This window comes from Dendrobates tinctorius, unplaced genomic scaffold, assembly GCF_039654945.1.
Source record: "Dendrobates tinctorius isolate UK_male_01 unplaced genomic scaffold, ASM3965494v1 ptg000089l, whole genome shotgun sequence".
NCBI classification, from domain to species: domain Eukaryota; kingdom Metazoa; phylum Chordata; class Amphibia; order Anura; family Dendrobatidae; genus Dendrobates; species Dendrobates tinctorius.
Window position 1 is genome coordinate 6,530,879 of NW_027361757.1, and position 21,699 is coordinate 6,552,577.

Sequence of the window (21,699 nt, forward strand, 5' to 3'; positions counted from 1 at the left end):
CCCTGGGAGGCGCAGACCTCATGGTGAAAGGGTTGGAGGGTGGTGTCCCTTGGTGAATAGCGGGGGTGTGAGTGTGGTGACAGGGGAGGGACGCCTCTGTTGTCGAGTCAAGAATGAGTTCACCAAATTTATGACTAACGAATGTGTGCAATAAACGTTCAGGTCCGGACCTGTGTGTGAACGAGCGTGTATGGGTGGCCACTAAAAAAAAAAAAATCATCAGTGGAAGTGTGTTGCGAAGTGTTACCAGCGCATACTAAACAGTCACATACATAACCTCGTTCCCCAGGTCGGCACTGTGGAGATGAGTGGTGCCTCCAAAACGAACATTATTGCCAATACCAGCGGTGCGTTTGTCATTAACCTGAAGTATCAGGTAGTGGTGGGGTGAATTCAGGATCTGGGCATCCCCGCTGTTGGTGTTTCCCTAATGGGGAGTTGTCTTGAGGGTCCAGAGGCCCCTCATTAAGGAGGGGGTACTGTCATGATCCAGCGTGGATCTGACAGTTTAAATGGATAAGTGAACTTTTTTCCTTTGGCTAGGTGCCAAAGTGATGTGATTGCCCCCGGTGGCCATCAGAATTATTACACGTGGTGTCGTTCATTCTAAGTTGCCCCGGTGGTGGTGAGTGGTAGTGCACTTTAGTTTCTTTGGTTTAGTGCACGTAATTATAAATCAGGTGTGAGGCTCTTTAAAAGAGTTCAGGTGGGTTTGATGATACAGGGCACGATTGGAGATACAGGGCATGATTCGAGATACAGGGGGCAGAATCAAAGACATGGGGGCATGACTGGAGACACTGGGGGCAGGATTGGAGACAGATTGTGCAGGATCATGGGGCAGGATGGATACGGTGGAGACAGATGGGGCAGGATGGGGAGATCATATGGGGCAGAATGGATACTTATGAGGGCGGGATGGGAGAACGTATGACTGAAGCCAGGAATGAGACATACGGGGGCTAGGATGGGGATATTATTACCACAGGGTCTAATTAAGGGATATTATTACTGCAGTGATGTATTTATTTTATTTTTTTAGTATACTGTTTTAAATGGGGGGGCGGTCCTGTTACTGTGTAGATTTACACTATGTTGCCTTTTTTTCTTCATGTGATGTAATGTAGAAGTTGGGAAAAATAAGTAGTATGTTCTGCAAGCGGAGCTCTAGGTAACTGTGTTATTTCCTGCAGAGACGAGCCCTGGCTGGAAGACGTGATGGCGATCTGTGCTGGATGAAAGATGAAAAACAAAGATGAAGGACTTCACCTAGAGACATCACTGGTGAGTTAGTGTGTTACCTATACACCGACACTATACACTGTATAGAGGCCCTGTGTATAATGTCATTGATCACTGTATTACCTGTACACAGACACTGCATACTAAGTACAGATCTCCTGTGTATAATGGCACTTATGGTGATAGTATCGTGTTTTTTTTTATTACTGATCAGTATTGTAGCATTCAGTCACTGTGGTGGTAATATGTGGTCTGGTCATGGTGCGGTGGTATTTGTTCCTTGTATGTGATATTATTCGGCCACTGTGGTGGTAATATGTGGTCTGGTCATGGTCTGGCGGTATTTGTTCCTTGTGTGTGGTATTATAGGTCACTATGTGGCCTGGACATGGTGCGGTGGTATTTTTCCCTTCTATGTGATATTATTGGTCATTTTAAAAATTGAAAAATAAAAAAAAAAGCTAAATTGTATCACATATTTTAACAAATATTTAATAGGTTAAAGTAGATTAGGGCACAGCCAAAAGAGTCTACCGTGTTATGGTGGCGGCTTAAAAAATCTTTTGGCCAAAACAAAAGCTGCCGGCTATATGTGTAATCTGGTGATGGGAACTGTTAATGTGTGATAGGTGAGAAGTGGAGTTTTTCCAAGAGAGAGCGGTGGAACTTTGGACAGTTTGAGGGGTGGAGGCGGGGCTGGGGTGGAGCCTGGGCGGAGTCTCAAGGGGGCCCCGAAAATTTTACCAGTATGGGGCCCCGAAATTCCTAGTGGCAGCCCTGTGTATGTATATATATATATGTGTGTGTGTCACTGACAGCTATATATCTATATATCTACTGTATGTATTCTATGTGTATATATCTAATCTATCTATTCTATTCTAACCTGTCACTCTGTGATTTTACAGTACACGGCAGATGAATTGCTGGATTTTATTCTATCTATCTATCTATCTCTATATATCTATCTCGCATGTTAATACCTGGCACTGCCACCGGCACTTGGGAGCGGAGTGTGCGACTGCATGTATTGCTATGCGGCTGCACTCTCCGATCCGAGTGCCGGCGGCAGTGCCGGGTATTAACATGCGAGACTCGGCTGTATTCCTCACATGTGTAATCCCAGCCTATTGGAAATGATTTTGCTAGTTTTCACATTGCTGTATACAGGCAGAGATAAAAAAAGCAGAGACCACAAGGGTGAATGTCTAGATGAGAGCAATTTTGCTATTAGTCGTGTTCACACATCCTAATCTTTGCACCTGGATGGATTCACTTCCACAGCTCCACATTCAGACCTGCAGCTTTAGGCCGGAATCACACATGTGAGAAACCCGGCCGAGTCTCGCATGTTAATACCCGGCACTCAGGAGTGGAGCGTGCGGCCGCATAGCAATACATGGAGCTGCACGCTCCACTTCCGAGTGCCGGCGGCAGTGCCGGGTATTAACATGCGAGACTCAGCCTTGTTTCTCGCATGTGTGATCCCGGCCTAAGAATTGTGCTGCGACACTAAGGCGCAGCTGGGAGGACAGCGCGGATTGTAGATACAGTCATCTCCTGAGACCAACTTCATTATTTTATTTTTTATAAACTGCAATTTATTATTATTATTATTATTATTATTATTATTTATTGTTCTAGCGCCATTTATTCCATGGCGCTTTACATGAGAGGAGCGGTATACATAAAAACAAGTACAATAATCTTAAACAATACAAGTCATAACTGGTACAGGAGGAGAGAGGACCCTGCCCGCGAGGGCTCACAATCTTCAAGGGATGGGTGATAATACAGTAGGCGAGGGTAGAGCTGGTCGTGCAGCGGTTTGGTCGATCGGTGGTTACTGCAGGTTATAGGCTTGTCGGAAGAGGTGGGTCTTCAGGCTCTTTTACAACAAATAAAGCCCCAGGCCCATTCAGTTGTTATTGTCGTTATATTAGAGAGGTTATACCCGAGTGTACTGTCCTCCCTTCTCAAAGGCAAGTCTCCAAACAGTGATTGCCAGGCAATAGAGCAGGTTTTCTAATATTGATTAATTATTAGAACAAGCACACTTAAGTATTAAGGCAAGTGAAGACAACTGTATCTTCAGTCCAAGTGCAAGCTGACAAAACATCGGATCGCACTCGGACCAATGTTAGCCTATGGACCTGTGCGCTGTCTGATTATTTCCTAAGACACGAAAAAAATTGCTGCATTCCTGAGTTTGACCCAATATTAGGATCACATTCAGCCATAAAATCAATAAATCCATAGAAAACATCAGACTGCACTCAGTTGGCATTTGAGTGCAGTTCGATTTCCACAGTCTGACAGAATAGAGAAGATGGAGACTTTTTTTCTCCTTTTCTCCATCTTCTCCTCATCCGTGAGAATCGGATCACTCTATGATCACACTCTGATCACAGTTTAAGCAGAGTGTAATTTGCATAATTGACCCAATTTTCTTGGATGAGAGGATCTACAGATGTCTGCACCTGCCCTTAGACTAAAGCCCCCGTTACACACTGCGATATTGCTAGCAATATCGCTGTAAAGTCACCGATTTTGTGACGTTGCAGCGATATTGCTAACGATATCGCTGCATGTGATACTTACCTCCGACCGGCTCCCCCGCTGGTTATCGTTGGTCATGCGAGAACTCCCTGGACCATTCCTCGTCGTCCACTTCCTGCTGGGCTTCCTGTGGCGCCGACGAGCGAGGCGTGGAGGCGGGCGGGAGGACGTCAGGATCGCCGCGTCTGACAGGTAAGTAGCGACCCCCGACCCCTGCTATGTCGCTGGTGAGATCTGCCTGTGTGGCAGCTCACTAGCGACCACTTAGCGATGCACCAGCGATCCATATAGTTGTCGGGATCGCTGGTGCATCGCTAAGTGTAACGGTACCCTTACACCAGCCGAACCAGCCAATAACAGCTGGTTTGTCCTAGAGTTCTCTTGTGTAGGATGGCCCGGATAGATAATAGTCAGGAGAGATACTTGTGCTACAAAATATATAGGGTGCACCTTCATCCATCAACAAATAAATGTTAAGTAAACACTAGGATGCAATACCTTGTATGGAAAAAGAGCCATAATTCAAGGAGAAAACAGACCAGATAAATAATGGTATGCACACCTGATGCAATATAAATGTGAAATATGTACAAATAATTTTATTAGAAACCTGAGACATACATAGTGTATATTAAAATCATTTAAAAACATAAATTGCACATAATCAATATATCACACACCTGAGCCAAGACCATATCAGACAATTAATGATCAAAACTCCACTGCTGGGTAAGTATGCCGGACATGACAAGTATATACTGTATATATGCAAGGTCATAAATATGACAACTATAATTTTCAAGGACTTTCACGCAAGAGTGCCAGAATAAATCAATATACAAATACTAAAGGCTGCAGAGACCTGCTGGATAAATAGTAGAAGAAATTAGTAGCCCATAATACACTCTGAAGCTGTAATGGTTAAAAGACCACCTGTGCAAATGCTGCATGTGAGATCACAGGATAAAGACTGCAAGTAACATGATGTAAAAAAGCGCAGTCAAAAAATCAGATGCAAACACTTCCCCTGACGAAGCTGCTTTCAGCAGCGATACGCCTGGGGATTTCCCCACACCCCTGTTCCATGCGGACACTCTGCTCATTTTGGCTTGCCACATGAGATCTCCAAGGCCGGTCAGGTAGCCATACTCCGAGACATTTCTACTTATTTCTACCTCCACTTTGTCATTTTCAATTTGCATGTGTTTTTTTGGCTGCACTTTTTTCAGTCTTTGCTCTTGTTTTATTAGCGCTGATTCTCTGAGTATTTTGCATTTTGGTCATCGATTCAGAGATATGGGGATTTTTAATTTAATTTCTATAGTCTTTGCGGAGTGGGTTTGGTTCATAGGATTCTCTGGGGAGTGTTTTTTACTGCTCTGCGTTGTCACACTGTGAGCAACACCCTCTTAGAAAAGACCTTCAAGATTAGCACAAAATAAAAAGGCCTGTATCTCTAATCTCTATGACTATAAGGTGAAAGTAACCTAATTTACCAGGTGCAGAAATGCTGCAGAAAATTTCCAACATCAAAATTCATAAAAAGCTCACTACTCACTACTTGGACAACTTTTTTTCATACCCCTCTCTTGGCCCCAATAAAATAATAAAGCTTATAGTCTCGTGCTGGTGCCATTCCCGCGGTGTCGGCCATCTGTCTCCTGGGGCTCCCATGCAGTTGTTGTGATACATGACGCTGGCACCCAATCAGCGCTGGTGTAACTGTCCCGCCTCCTGTCAAACTGAGCATAAAGAGGAAGTCAGAGATCATCTGCAGCCCGGACTTCCTGTTCATATTCAATTTGTCCGAAGGCGGAGACAGTAATGCCAGTACTGATTGGGCGCCGGGGTCACATGTCACAACAGCAGCACTGGAGCTTCGAGACCGCCAGCGCCGACACCGCATAGGCTTTTTGTTTATGGGGGATAAACATTTGGATCAAGAAGGGGGTTGTCCAAGTAAAGAGGACCAGTCTCTACTCCATACATGTCTGTTTTACTAAATGCATTCTTCATAAAACATCATTTCTGAAGCATGTCATGACTATTATGTTGTGTCATTATTAAATAAATTAATAACTATATATTCTTATTCTTTCCCGTAAGATACATTTCCAGGAGAAGGAACAGAGAAATAGCACAATGCAGTTTTAAGATATGATGCTATTTCACAAGAATTTACTAAAGGAGTCCTGACAAGTCCTCACAGTGTATGGAGGTGGTAGGGAAACAAGATCACATGCAGCCCAAGAGGAAACGGTCCTAACGGCCAATGCGTGCAGCCTCTGATGAAGGCACATGTGCCCTCACATCACCACACATCTATCATCCACAGTTTACTCAAAGGGAAGTGATCTGTATCCAAAATGCATCATTTGTAGTAGAAATATTTAGCTTAACTAGAAATGACATAAACAGCGCACAAATCACATTAAAGTCCTCTTTCTCTATTTCTCTATTTCTCTATGCGTGCAGGGCTCCTAAGTTTGGACCGTACATCCTCAATCTCTACCATCATAACTAGGGATGAGCAGACCAGTGGATATTCGGGTTCGACCAAACTTTAGTCCAAAGTTCAGTTCTGGTACCAGAATTCTACCCGAACTTGAACCAGAATCCAAAACCCTTATAAGTCATTGGGGCTCAAAATTTTGGATGCTGTAAAATGGTCGCAGTAAGGGCTAGTGGGCTGCCTAAGGAAGCTGAGTATCTCTTCTCTGTTCAGCACGGTGGCGCAGTGTTTAGCACTGCAGCGTTGGTGTCCTGGATTCAAATCCCACCAAGGACAACATCTGCAAGGAGTTTGTATGTTTTCCTCCGGGTTCTCCGGTTTCCTCCCACATTTCAAAGACATACTGATAGGGAATCTAGATTGTGAGCCCCAAAGGGGACAGCGATGATAATGTGTTCAAACTGTAAAGCGCTGCGGAATATGTTAGCGCTATATAAATAAAGAGATTATTATTATAATTATTATTCTCCCAAACATTAATGAGGACTTCCGAGTGAAGAAGTCCGTGTTCGGATTGCAGCAACGGACACTAGATGTCTGGTAACAACCCCCAATTTTCCAGTTCAGGTTCGCTCATCTCTATTCATAACCAATATTTTATTTTTATGTCTACAGCTCCTATAGATATCAATGTATCTGTATGTAACAAACAAGGCTGCATAGTCTCATCCAGAAGATGCGCACCTTTTTACCTGTCCTCTACTGTTAAAGCCTGCTCTCCATTATGGTGTTCTGGCTAAAAATACTGGCAAAATAATGCAGTGATGCGGTATTTTGTCCTGTAAAATGTCGAATGCCATAATAGAAACTTGATGGATCCATTATAATCAATGAGATCCCTCTAGTGTCTCGCACTTACATTATTTTTGCATTTCTAATCCTATATAAGAACAGAAATAATATCATAGACTTGAATGGAAGCTAACCTACTAAATGGCCATGTTACCATGGAGACACATACTTCTGCACATGAGCTGTAAAAACAAAAGGGAAGGAAGTATTAATCACCACTGACTGCAAAAGTTGTATCAAATTTAAAGGGAATCTGTCAGCAGGATCAACCCTCCTAAACTGTCTATATGGGCATGTAGGTAATAGGAAGCTGAATAAAATGATACCTTGATATCTGCGATCTGATCTCTTAATCCAGAGAAATTCAAATTTTTCTTAATATCAACATGAGTTGTTAAGATCTATGGGCCGGGCATAGATCTCCTCAAGAATTTAGGCTTATTTTAATTTAAAGGGGCATTACCAGTGTGAAACAAGTATGGTAACTAACACAGTAAAAAGTCGGCAGAGCTGGCGCTGGGCAGGACAGGAGCGGAACACCACAGCTCGAATAATTCATGAAGTTCCAACTCGAGAAATCTCACTCCAGTTCATGACTGGAGTAAGATTTCTAGTGAACCTATTAAAGAATCAGGAACATTGACTTCAACATGTCCCCTCATCAAGAACGGCGAGAACAACTCCATTCTTGATGCACCTGCACTTGCACATCGTACAGCAATGTGACAAAACCTATTTTAAAATTTTTCAGTTGGAAGCATTGGGCTGCATATAGGAAAATTACAGGCTGTTCCCATTTTCATAAATGGGTCAGTTAGATAGTGCTTGTAAATACAAGCAATTTTCCAATTTACAGTTTTTTGTTTTTTTTACTTTTCAGCCTTTCTTGAACAATTAACACTTTTGCTTATGTTTACAGCTCTTTGCCTTGAAGACCGACCACCACTGCTAAATAGTAAAATAAAAAATAGAATTTGTGTAGTTCTTACAAGCAGTTTTTTTTATATAAGAACTATTTTGAAGCTCTGTTCCTCCTACTCCTGGCCAGCTTCAGTGCAGTGCTTACAAGCTAGATAACAGTGGTCTGTCTCCTAGGCAACGAGCTGTAAACAAAAAAAAAGTATTAACCCCTTAGTGACAGAGCCAATTATTTAAATTCTGACCAATATCACTTTATTGGGTGATAACTCTGGAACGCTTCAGCAAATCCCATTGATTTTGAGACTGTTTTTTTGTGGCACATTATAATTTATGATAATGGAAAATTGACATGTTTTGTGTTTATTTGTAAAAAATATCAGAAACTTGACAAAAATGTAAAATAATTGCAAGCTTCAAACTTTCAATGATTATCCGTTTAATCCAGATAGTCATGCCACACAAAAACATTAATAAATATCATTTCCCACATGTCTGCCTTACATCAGCACCATTTTTAAAACACTAATTTATTTTGTTAGCCTTTTAGGAGGTTTAAAAATGTAGCAGTAATATTTCATTCTTTCAAGGAAATTTACAAAATTTATTTTTTGAGGGACCTATCCAGGTTTAAAGTGACTTTAGGGATCCTATATATTGGAAAACACCCAAAAGTGATACCATTTTAAAAACAGCACCCCCTGACATATTGAAAACTTCTGTCTGGTAGTTTATTAACCCTTCAGGTGATATTCAGGAATTAACACTAGGACTACTGGACTCGTGACCCCGACTAGAACTACTGAATGTAGTCATTCTGACTACTGACTTGTTTTCGTTTATTTTTAGAGTTTCATTTGTGGTTATTTATTAATAATTATATTTTTTTAATGTATTATTATTGTGAGATCCAACAGTAATGCTTTGGAATGTTTTCTTTCTGATTTTTCATATTTTTCTACAGGATATAACAAAAGTAAACTAAGTAAAACAATAATAATAGACGTTTTACAATCATTTATTATTAAAGTGCACACATATAAACAACAACTCAAGAACAACAAGCAGAGAAAATGACTACTAGGTCAGTCAGTGCTCCTTCTCCTCAGTACCTGAAGAAGGCCGTTGGGTCGATACCAGTTGTACTTCATAATAACGTTTTATTGAGATTCAGCTCCAATTCTACATTTTCCTTCTCCTCCTAAAAAGTACGGCATAATTGACCTTCTAAACATTTGTTGATTCGCATTTCAGGCATGGTCTTTCATTTGCAGCGGTACATTGCCCACACAAAGACTTACGGCAAGTCATACAATAGCCAACAGATCTATTATTTTTGCATTTTTCTTTTATCTGGGAAAATTATTTTTGAAGCATCACATCTGAAGATGTAGCAACTTGGGACATGCCACCCTTTCCCCTAGATATAACATAAGGAACACTCAACTCTGTAACAAGCTTTTGCTAAAATGCCTTGCATGACATTTTTTCGGGGGTCATCTCCTTGTATACTATCCAAGCATTTATACCTGCTAAGTCTAAGGTATTTTCAAATGCGTGAACAGGCCATCTCCTAGTACCTGTTCTTGTGGTGTATTTGCGTGCCATCTGATCTACTGCATCTACTCCATATTTTGTTTCATTATAAAACTTTACATTTTCTGGAGTTTTTTTAGCAGATTCAGAAGCAACAGGAACATCGGGATGGACAGAACTCAAAATTATCACATTTTTGTTTGTGAAAAATAGAAATGAAAACTAAAAGAAATAATAACTGTTCTGCCACCTTCAAACGTAGGTGGACTGAATCAGTTGACAGACAGCTAAACTCTTTCCTAACAATTCATTGAGGTAGATGCAGGGGTCCTTTACAACTTTTATTGCTAGGATCATTGTAAAACTGCAACAGAAAATAGCAATACTGGACATATATACAGTATATATACATATAACACAGCAAACATTGAGAATCACCAGTAACATATCCCTGCTGTTCTGTTCGCTACCACTATACAAATATAATGTTAGTTCAATTTTGACTGGACCTATAAAAGTCTTGATGTTTTAGCTAATTTATACATGTTTTCGCAGAATTATTGAACATGGTTGATCATAAACAAAAGAAAAATGAAAAAAACAAGTAATTTTTATCGTTTTCGCGTCATAAACCATTACATTGCATTATTGCTATATTCATGCATATTGCCCATTTGCAGATAAACAAATATTCTTTCTAGCTGTAAACTATAACTAATAACATCAAGCTGTATGCAAATATATTTTTTCCCCCAAACAAATTGCTGCTTCACACTATACAGTACAAAAAAATCGAATAATATGACAATAAAATGTTGTATCTGCTATATAATTGTATGAGTTTTTTGAGCTCTTATGTCTGCATGTGTTCTCTTTGTCTCTTCAGCTGAACTGAAAGTAAACTTACTATCCAGACTACTGTCTACTGCTAGGACCAGAGAAAAACAACACCCTTCTTTAGCATAAGATAAGAGCCTACAGTATTACAAACAAGCTCTATTCATATCAGCATTACACAGTAATAGAACCAGGTAACACAAGGAAAATGTGAAAAGTTGACATCTGAATTGAACTACATCTATATGAACATCAGGGTAAATAAGATACAGTGAAAAAATTATGCACAAAACTTTACAGCAACATTTAGTGACAAAAGGACAGCAAAATGTAGTAGGTAGTCAAAATGACTACCTTTAGTAGTTAAAGGTACATTTTGAAAAAAACACGCAATTTTTTCACCAAAATTATTTATTGTCACAAAATCTTTTTTCACATCCTATTTGAGGAAAAGTCACAGAGTCTCAAGCCGGAATTCCGAAAAATGTAGTCACAGAAGAGAAATAAAAAGTGCAAGTAGTCAAAATGACTATACCATTAGTCCTAGTGTTAATGCAAAGTAGTATAGCAGGAATGAAAAAATGTTTGTTTACCACCTAAATGTCGCTGACTTCTGAACCGACCGCTTTATCCGGGAGACTCTAAGGCCGCTATTTGGCCATGAACTGCTATGGCAAACATCAGGACCACACAATCATGATCTCGGTGTGTCAGTTAAGCCCCCGTTACACACTGCGATATCGCTAGCAATATCGCTGTAAAGTCACCGATTTTGTGACGTTACAGCGATATTGCTAGCGATATCGCTGCATGTGATACTTACCTCCGACCGGCTCCCCCGCTGGTTATCGCTGATCGCGCGAGAAGCTCCTGGATCATTCCTCGTCGGTCACTTCCTGCGGCGCTTCCTGCTGTGACGACGAGCGACGTGTGGAGCCGGGCGGGAGGACGCAGGATCTTCTAGTGTGACAGGTAAGTAGCGATCCCCGTCCCCTGCGATGTCGCTGGTGAGATCTGCCTGTGTGGCAGCTCACTAGCGACCACCTAGCGATGCACCAGCGATCCTGACCACGTCATATCGCTGGTCGGGATCGCTGGTGAGTCGCTAGGTGTAACGGTACCCTTAGATTAAAGTGGAAGCCCACACAATCTTTAAACCATTTTTCGAATGTAGTCACTTTTGACAGCAGCAACTAATGGGTTAAACAGATATGGATGGTGCCAACACTGATCGTTTGTGATACAGCAAGTTGTCAGCTATAGTGGACAGCCGACAGCTGCTGGATTGTCACCTGTGTGGGGATGATATTCTCTTGTATCTTAGGTCAGTAAAAAGACGTATTGGCGGTCCATAAGGGGTTAATATCTCAAGAACGGATGAAAAGTGTAATAAACAGTAAATTACAAAATTGATTGTTTTTCTAAGCATTTTCTGACAATATCCATCTGGGAAGATAGGTATTACACAATTGTACTGAAAACAGTTATTCCCAAGGTGGAAAAACATTGATAAAATCTTTCACCAGTGATGTTTGTGTTGAGATACTCTTCAAAGAAGTTAAGAAACCATTCGTACAGATGTTTGTGTCTACGATTAAGTCATTGACACATATTAGGCATTCTATTTATTTTGCATTTATCTGCAAAATATAGTAAATTGCTATTGGATCAGCCTCACTCAACTTCTTTTTTTTCATTTCTTCTCTACTTTTTTTTTTTTTTTTGGAGAACAGATTCTAGACATAAAAGAAAGACAAAATCTTTTGTTTCTCTTTTTCCTTACAAAAATTAAAAAAAGGACACCTGTGAATAATGTAACGGTAATCCTAGACCTAGTAATCAAAGCGTTGGGAATGAAGCTGCCCATCAGCCTTGTAACAGTAAGAAATGAATACAGGGTGGCCTCAAAAACTGTATACACACTTTAATAGTGTTAATTTACAACTTAAAACAAATCAAAATGTAAATATGGCACTAGTATGCAGTATAATGTTGTCTCTAAAGATGTATTTAGTTGCATAATTGCGAGATCCCCGATGTGGCCATCAGGACAGACAGAGATTGAAATGTCCTGCCGTGCGATCCCTGTGGACACTGTAACTAAAGTTCTAAAGTTAGCCAAAATCAGAAAGGTCTGGATGCTAGTAGAGACCACTACGAGCCCCTAATGTGATTGCAGAAGTCATACAGGACATACAACTACATTTTGTTGTCTATATACGTAGAAGTGTGTATACAGTTTTTAGGGCTACCCTTTATTTAGAAGCAGGGGCGGACATACCGTGTGAGCTGCCAGTGCAGAAGCATAGGGGCTTAAAGTGTAGTGGGGTCTTCTCCGTCACAGAAAACTAGTATGAAAGGCCCCGTACACCAGGGCTGTGGCGTCGGAGTCAGAGTCCATTTTTGGTGGAGTCGGAGTCAGTGCCATGGAAATTGAGGAGTCGGAGGTTTGGCTTACCGACCACATCCCTGGCAGGGCTGTGGAGTCGGACTTGTGGAGTCAGAGCCCATTTTTGGTGGAGTCGGAGTCAGTGACATGGAAATTGAGGAGTTGGAGTCGGAAGTTTGGCTTACCGACCACATCCCTGGCAGGGCTGTGGAGTCGGAGTTGTGGAGTTGGAGCCCATTTTGGTGGAGTCAGAGTCGGTGTCATTGAAACTGAGGAGTCGGAGCTTTGGCTTGTTGAATCGCCAGTGTAATGAACATACGAATAACGAAAAATCGTAATGCCAAAACACCCGTACACATATGAGTCCATTTACCAATTATAGCCATTGAATCTAGCCGTCCATGTACAGTCATACTGTACCGGGTGATAAAGGAATTATCTTTCTGGAAATATTCTTTCAGCAAAGGATCTTTTGCAGACAAACAATTTTTCTTTGAACCAAAAGTTTGTCATCTGTAAAAATTAAATGTAGCCCACTTTGTTTCCACAGTTTGGTATCTATCAGCTAAAACAATCATTTGTTCTTAAATGTTTACATGACAATCATGGAGATTTAAATCGTTCACTTTCACCATCTTTAATCTAATGTGTATGGGGATCTTAAAATGGTTTTCCAGGCTTGGTGCTCAAGTCTGCAGCCACTTTATGTGACTGCAAACTTGTGAATCCTCACAGTGTACAGTGTACACGCTGTTAGGATTCTCTGGTGCTGGCGACAGGAATCGGTGGTCATGTCAACACAAGTATCTGATTTACGTACTTACAGCCACATTTCGTCTAGATGTTTCTGGCCTCGCTCAACTTGCTTGTATTGAGTGAGTTTGCGGAAATAACATACTTCTGTTTACGCGTCCGCCACTCCCGGTGTCAGAGAATCCTGACAGCATGCACGATGTATGCAGTGAGGATTCATAAAACTGCAGTTGCATAGAATGACTGCAGACTTGTGCCACAAGCCTGGATAACCCCTTTAAACACAGGACTGGATTATCTGGAACACTATTTTATCGTTGTCCAAAGGCAACCTTGCAGGGATTCTGTTTGGGTGTGTAGTGCAGTATGTGTCATGTGTAAGTGGTGTGAGACTAGCCCTTGTACATGTGTGATATCTGTGAGCAGTGCATGTGTAGTATGTGTCCTATGTTTATGCACTTGATACATGAATGGCACTTGCACATCATTAGTTCAATGTGCGAGTGGTCCTGTGCAGCATGCACTTTAGTTATGGGCGCTGATATACACCACATGTTCAGAGTATTGGTGACACATGCTCATTGGTCCTGAGTGATGGTTGTGCATCTGTCTATTGATCCAGTGAGTGGAAGACTCATGTGCATCATGAGAGTGGTGCATATGTCCAGAGTACTTATGAAAAATGGGTGATGAAAGAATGGTGCATGTTTGACATTTGTTTGACATTTGACCAGTGTATGGACAGCATGTGGACAGTGTGATGGAGGCATGTGTGTTCCTTTTGTCAGTTTTCTTGGCATTGAAGAGAAAGGGTCATACACAATTCAGGTTGGGATGCTGTCAGTGTCCATCCCTATTTAGATGCTTGCTGTAAGAAATACTGGCCAGAATACATCAGGAAAGTGCTGCTTCAATTGTACTGCAAAGCTCAATCAAATACATCTTGCTATATACTGGTACACGTGATAAAGGTTGGCAGACATACAACACTGTAAAGACACAGTTGCAAATTATGATAAGCTTTCCAATGTTTTGAGGTCTAGATTACCCAGCAGATATGGGTTAAGGGCGGAACGGTGGCTCAGTGGTTAGCAAAGCAGCCTTGCAGTGCTGGGGTCTTGGGATCAAATCCCACCACGGACAACATCTGCAAGGATTTTGTATGTTCTCCCTGTGTTTAGGTTGGGTTTCCTCCCACACGCCAAAGACATACTGATAGGAAATTTATACTGTGAGCCCCATCGAGGATAGTGCCAATAATGTCTGTAAAGCGCTGTGGAATTAATGGCGCTATATAAATTAGTAAAATAAATAAATTAAATAAAATCTGCAGGTTAATGGCATTAGGAAGCTGCCAAGCCACTGTACTGAAAGTATGACACCCGGGATAAAATGAACTTCATTCATCCCAGGAACTCCCAACTTTCAGTCATAGGGACTCAGCCTACAGTGAGTGGCAGATGTAAGCCCCAACACTGACTGACAGCTCACTCAGCAGGGAATATGTGCAGAGCCAGCTGTCAATCAAAATTCCAAGGTGTGCCTCCAATTCCCAAGAAAATTCCCGGGTGCCTCCATCAAGCTATTAACCTGTAGATTATCTCTATACCTGCAGTGTAATTGCAATATCCAACCTGGCAGGTTCCCTTTAAATCATAAATTATCTTATTGTTCTATGGCAGCAGAAACATGTGTGCGTATGCACGGTTATGTCAAAAAGATCAGTTGTTTTCCCCTGGTGTTGCACTATATTATCTCTTATCTATCACTATATCAGTCTATCAATCTATCTGTTTGTCAGTCTATCCAAATATACAAAACTTTAAGCATAATCCTCCTTGTACAGCAATGTACATCCTCCTCTGAAGAATTCACCTTGGTACTGCTTCCAAAAAACGAAATCCACAATCACAGCCCGGATGGACTTGGACGGCATTTCAGGAAAGCATAAGCTCCTGGCCAAAAATATTTTCAGGAAATGTTACGTTCCCAAATCTACTCAGATTTGCTGAGCATGTGCAGATTTCTCCGAGACCTCTCCAATTACCAATAGCCACAGGAAAAAACCCAAAGAAATGAGGTAATGGTACAGCGTCTCTGGGGAGTAGGGTTACGCTTCACACCAGTGTTAGTTTAGCCAACATCTGAGACATAGAATGCCTTACCAGTGAGTAACAATAGCGTCTAGATACAAATAACATATCTGTATGTGTCGTACAAAGGAGCGCATAATTTAGCATCGTTTATCCAACTCCACTCTCTTTTTGGGTCTAAGGATCCTTATTTGAATCAAATTCCTATACACGCGCTGAATATAAATCAGCCAGCTGAGCTCTGTGCTATTGTTCTGAACTTATTTCTGAGCTTTCAATCTGCCAAACTATTTTCTCATGCCTCAAAATTGTTAATCAGGAGCATAACCAGTATGCATTCAATATTTGCTTCCAGAATTCCCACCCTAATTGGTATCTGGAGGAAATCCCCCTATTAACACTGTCAGCAGAAGCATTCAAGATAATGGATGAGGAACTTGGAGTTGGCAAAGCATTGAAAGGAGGTCATGGTTTACAACGGTAATGGGACGGTGTGAAAGTTCAAGGAGCTGGAAACCCGAAGTTTCCGACTGAGACTATAATGGAAAATGATGTGTATGTAGAGTCGGCCGGCTTATGTATTATTAGATGTGACAAACATAAGCATTACGACATTGGTCCACCACCCTAATACACCAAGGCTGAGGAGGTCACCTAACCCAGGACATCTGTGCACACCTGAACACAAACCATAGATCAATGATATATGAATGATAAATTATGGATGGTTTCATAAACACCAGCTGTAATCCAGAGAACTAACATCCATCCGTGTAGTGGTCATCCGTAGTTCTCCATATTAATAATACAGTACTAGTGACTGTGACGTTCTCCTACCTTGGTTGTGATTGCTGCATGGTTGACACTAATGTTCTTGCTTTTATTTTATGAAGCAGATGAAAATTTTCTCTTTGAAAAAAAAAAGAAGAAATCCTAGGATAGAAAAGACTGAGATTAGAGGCAGCGCATAGAAGAGTGCTCAGCAACAGGTTGTGCGTTACTACAGACACATACTAAGCACATAGGCATCCATTGCTGGGCAGCAGAAGACTGAATCATGGGGGGATAGGGACAGACAGGCACAGGCTGGGGGAAGCACAAAGACTACACTGGTATAAGAGTAAGAGACAGTGACTTCTACATGCAGGGCTGAGATAGAGGATTACAAGAGGGAATCTACTCACAGCTCTACAAAATGCAGATTATAGTGGGAGAAGCGTTTCCTCCCTCCCTGATGTGAGGCTGCGTCTCTCCTGACTCTCCCCTCTTCAATTCTGGGGTACCCCTCTCTTCTGGTATTGTCTTCTCTAGCTGGATACAGATGTGCAAATAGAGGCGGGATCCCTCTTACAGCCCTCTGCTCTCAGCCTGAGCTCGCTCCTCCCAGGAACACCATCACATAGGAATTAGGAGGTGGGGGGTGTAGAACAGTAGAACTTGTGCAGACCCTCAGCCTCACTGCACTTATGTACTCAGCCTCTCCTACACTAAGAATGCCAGCATTCCTGCCGGGTTATTTTCACATTTTGTTATCTTATTATGTCACAAACACAAATTGTTTTCTCAATCTTGTACATATTTTCGATGATGGAAACAATATTTTTCCTGTCATATCTTACATTTAAAATGCCATGATAACATGCGGAATATGTGTATTCGGGGACTCACTTGGTAAAGTAGGTTAGATTTACAGCAGGGATGAAACTTAGAGAAGGAGTTAGGATGAAGTAATGTAGTAGCTCAGTGAGAATGTGGGCAACGTCATGCAGAGACCTTCTACACGTCACATCAATCCTACTTCCAGGGTTATGGTTTGGGGTGGCCTAATGTATGGTAGCCAAATTCCTTTATTCATCATTCCAGATACACTAAGAGCTCGACTCTATATTAATTTGGTGTTACTGCCATTTCTCCAGTGTCCCAGAAGACTTTTTTCAATGTGACAGCACTAGACAGCACTTTGCTTGTTCTGCTGTGAGCAGACTGAAATGTTTCCGGACTGGTCTCACATTAAGTACATTTAGGATTTTGGCTGGCACGGAGCTGCCAACAGAGGATCTTGATGAATTGACCAAGTGCATTCAGTGTAGCAGAAAATTCCTAAGAGAGCCATTAATAACCTCATTGGTAGCAGCCAAGTTGTGTAAGGCCGGGATCACACATGCATGGAATATGGCTGAGTCTCGCATGTTAATACCCGGCACTACCGCCATCACTTGGGAGCGGAGCATACAGCTCCTTGTATTGCTATGAGGCCGCATGTTCAGATCCGAGTGCCGGCGGCAGTGCCGGGTATTAACATGCGAGACTCAGCCGTATTCCTCGCATGTGTGATCCCGGCCAAAGTGCGGGGATTTCTGCACATGAGACCCATACTTGATACTGAACAAATCAAGTTGTTTTGAAAATTTGGTTTTCATTTTTTCATAATTTGCATATCATCGACACTTGATAAAGACCTAACATAGGTTGAAACATTGTTTGTTTTTTTGCATATGGCAGAATAAATTATTAATTGATTAGCTGAAACCCATTTTGGATGCTGTGTATTGTGCTTTTGCATGTCTATCCATGCTGTGATTTCCATAATTATTCGTCTTTTCTTTCTTAGTGTTACAATTTCAATGTTGAAGAGTGTATTTCTAAGGCTGGTTTCACATTTGCGGTTGTGTCCACAGCGTTTCTGACGCATACATCTGCATGCGTCGTGTTTTCCTATCTTTGACGTTGTGGACGCAGGTACATGCGCTTGTATGCGTTCAACTGCGTTTGCTTACACATGTATCGTTTCGTGTTGTTTGGCGTGGCGCGGCTAACGCAAAATGTTGCAATTTTAGAGGCGGCAAAGTGCCTCCAAACGCATGCTGAAGGAATGTGTCTAAACAACGCATTAGTCTATGGGAACGCATGCGTATGCAAGCACATGCGTACGCTTTGCGTTTGCATAGGCAAGACTTTACATAAGACATGCCCATTGGGCGTGGCTTGTGTACATTCAGAAATTTGCCGGGAAAATAGCACTTGCCAATCATCCGCAATGCATGCATGCGTTTGCATGCGTTTTTGCATGCGGTTGCGGACGATACGCTGCGTACTCAATCGTAAATGTGAACCTAGCCTAAGCTGTGACCTTAATTTCATTCTTAAAATACAATGAAGTGGTCATGTTTAAGCATCAAAACCCTTTTCAAGCTTCTGTGAGATTCGCATTACATGGAATACTTCTTAAAATCTTTCACCAGTTTTAGGGTCTGTTCACACAGGTCTGCCGCTGCGCTAATGACACGTTGTTAACCCCTTCCACTTAGGTCAATTTTTGTTTTTGGCCTCTCTTTTTCCTTCCGCTTCTTCCAAGACCAAGAGTCATAAGGGATCATTTATTAAGACTATTATTTCATACATCAGTGCTAATGAAGGGATTGCTGGAGATCAATGTGCTGAATTTCTCATCAATGGAACAATGGGAGGGCTTTTTTTCACGTAGTGAGCTGTAGTTATTAGTTTGGGATAAATACAATCTTTTGATTACTTTTTATAGCATCAATTTGAGGGAGGTACAGCAATCCTTTTGCACATGTATTATTATCCTTGGCTAAGGTGTGCAATGCACATTGTTGTGTTAGAAATAATTTATTGTGTAGGTAGATCGGACTTTGTGGACGCAGTGATATTAAATGTTAATTTTTTTTTTACTCTACACCATACTACTGTATATACTACAGTACTTTAGTATTGCAATATACCGTAGTTAAAATCACAGTGTCCTATGACACCTTAACCAGTCTTTCAATAAAGAGGATACGGTAGATGATATTTAGTTGCATTCTTGTATCAGACACTACTTTTGATTTCCTATGAAGTCCAACTTGTGGTGTAGGCAACCTGCAATCAGTGAGGTGAGGTGGTGATAGGCTCCCGAGCAGGTACGCCACCAGGATCACGTAACTTGAATGATGCTATCAGCGATTGACATCAACATTCTAGGGGTTATACAGCTGCAAACAGAGCTAGCTCCTATAGCTGCTGTTAGCAGAAGGTGTCGGCTGTATAACGCAGCCAGCACCTACAGTGTGTAGAGCAGGCTCAGCTTCTGAGCCCGCTCCATCGGCCTGTGCAATCATATGAATGCATGCTTAGCCTGCATTGATCTGTTGACTTCTGCAGAGGTCATGTTTGTAGTGGATGCACATTTTCACATATTCTATTATCAGACAGGTCTTTGGGCCCGCCACTTCTCAGGATCGGTGTGGGACTTAGCAGCCAGTCATCCAGTTATCATGCATTGACTAACAGTAACTTTTATCAATAACAGCTGAGATGAGAGACCTCTGATCCTGGTCATTACATTCAATCAAACTATTCACATGGCTTACATTGATATACAGACAGCTGTGATAATTACCATAATGTACTAGGAAAAACGCAATAACAACATAATAGACATATAATAGAAAATAACGACATATCTTTTAGTGAAAAAACATGGAAGAAATGTTTCAAAACAGTGTATAGTATATGTATATATACTGTATATACCAGTTATCTCTATTGCCATATCAGCATACAATAAAGCTAGTACGTTACTTATAGTGATTTGTTTTTTCATTTTTCTTTTCACTTGATACCATACTTTACCACACTATAGAACTATAGTTATATTTCCAATGAACTGGCTCCATCACTGATGCGTCTCCTGAAAAATATGTGCATTCCCAAGAACTATGTCTGCAGACAAGTGGCTGTTAATAGAAAAAGCAAACACATCACTCGGTATTAATTAAAACCATACTTGCAATGGATAAAAGAAATGCAAAAGAGAAGTACAATAATACAAGGGTAATTAGAGTTATTGGCTGTATTTTTCTTATACCCACAGATTTTGTTTTGGAGCCGTGGTCCTCATCCCACAGGCAACCTTTGTAACCTTTTTCATGTAGAAATGTGTCAGTTTCACAGCCCAACACTACAGCGTGCAACTAATTGATTTACGACATGCAGGTTTCCTGACACCTGATCTATTGTGGATTGCTAGTGGCTTCAGAAACACTACACAATTTTAAAGAGAATTTGTCAGCAGGTTTTTGCTATGTAATCTGAGGACAGCATGATGTATTGGCCGAGACACATATGTCAGTGATGCATCACTTATTAGGCTGTGTGCTGTTGTTTCCATACAATGAATGCTTTATCACCAATAGATTATCACAGCCTGGACCACAGTGCACGTGATCTCTAGTCCAACCATGCCCCCTCCTTTGATAACCTGCTTACTGTCAATAGACAATGTACATATAGAGCCTCGTGTGGGTGGGTGCAGCTTTCTGAGCTCTGCTACATGCTATTTCTAAAACTTCTGGTTGTGACACAACTGTTGCACCTAACAAGCTAACTGATACACCATTGTAATCAGGGTCTCTATTCCTACATTATGCTGCTCTCAGATGAGGTAGCAAAAACCTGGTGACAGATTCCATTTAAATCAGATTACATATAGCCAAATCTATCAAAGCTGCTCCTGCTGAATAATAAATTTAAATAATCTTTTGACAAATTTGTTTAACTTTATACCACATCTTCTTTGGCTGAATCTTGTGCCACACCTCATTTCTCACCAAGTCACACACCTCTCAGGGTCAAGTTGAAAAAAGTGTGCAAAACACTTAAAAATATTGTGTGCAGCATAACTGCCAGCATTCTGATGCATATAGAATAGTACATCTATCTGTCCATTGTCCATAGGGAAAATAGTCACTTTGTACTGAAGGCCCCCTTCACAAGTCCTGATATATCCATGTCTGTGCGTCCATATGTATTTGTGTGGCATCCGTGTGCCGTTCGTGTGCACCATCCATGTGCCGTGTACTGGAATAGAATGCAAAATAGAAATGACAGATGTTTAGGTGTTAAAGAGGTGCAAAGATAGAGATAGATGGATATCCTTGAGATATATAATTAGTGTCTTGCCTGTGTAGTTTACTGTACTTGCATTGAGCTAATAAATAAATAAACTGACATGTGGTTCCCCTTATTTTTTATAACCAGCCAAGGTAAAGCAGACAGCTGCTGGC

General features: G+C 41.2%; 1 protein-coding gene across 2 annotated transcripts in view; it reads right to left on the reverse strand.

The window, feature by feature from the left end:
* Positions 1 to 16,936, reverse strand: part of PALD1 (phosphatase domain containing paladin 1) — a 433,079-nt gene extending 416,143 nt beyond the window's left edge. Inside the window, exons 1-2 of one of the 2 annotated variants that reach the window (XM_073585784.1) lie at positions 16,816 to 16,936; positions 16,469 to 16,564 (exon numbers count right to left, since the gene is read on the reverse strand). In XM_073585784.1, the coding sequence (XP_073441885.1) occupies positions 16,469 to 16,488 (20 nt within the window). In that variant the 5' untranslated portion in view covers positions 16,489 to 16,564; positions 16,816 to 16,936. The remainder of the gene's footprint in view (positions 1 to 16,468; positions 16,565 to 16,815) is intronic. The other variant, XM_073585788.1, reaches the window with a different exon arrangement.
* Positions 16,937 to 21,699: the final 4,763 nt, after the last annotated feature.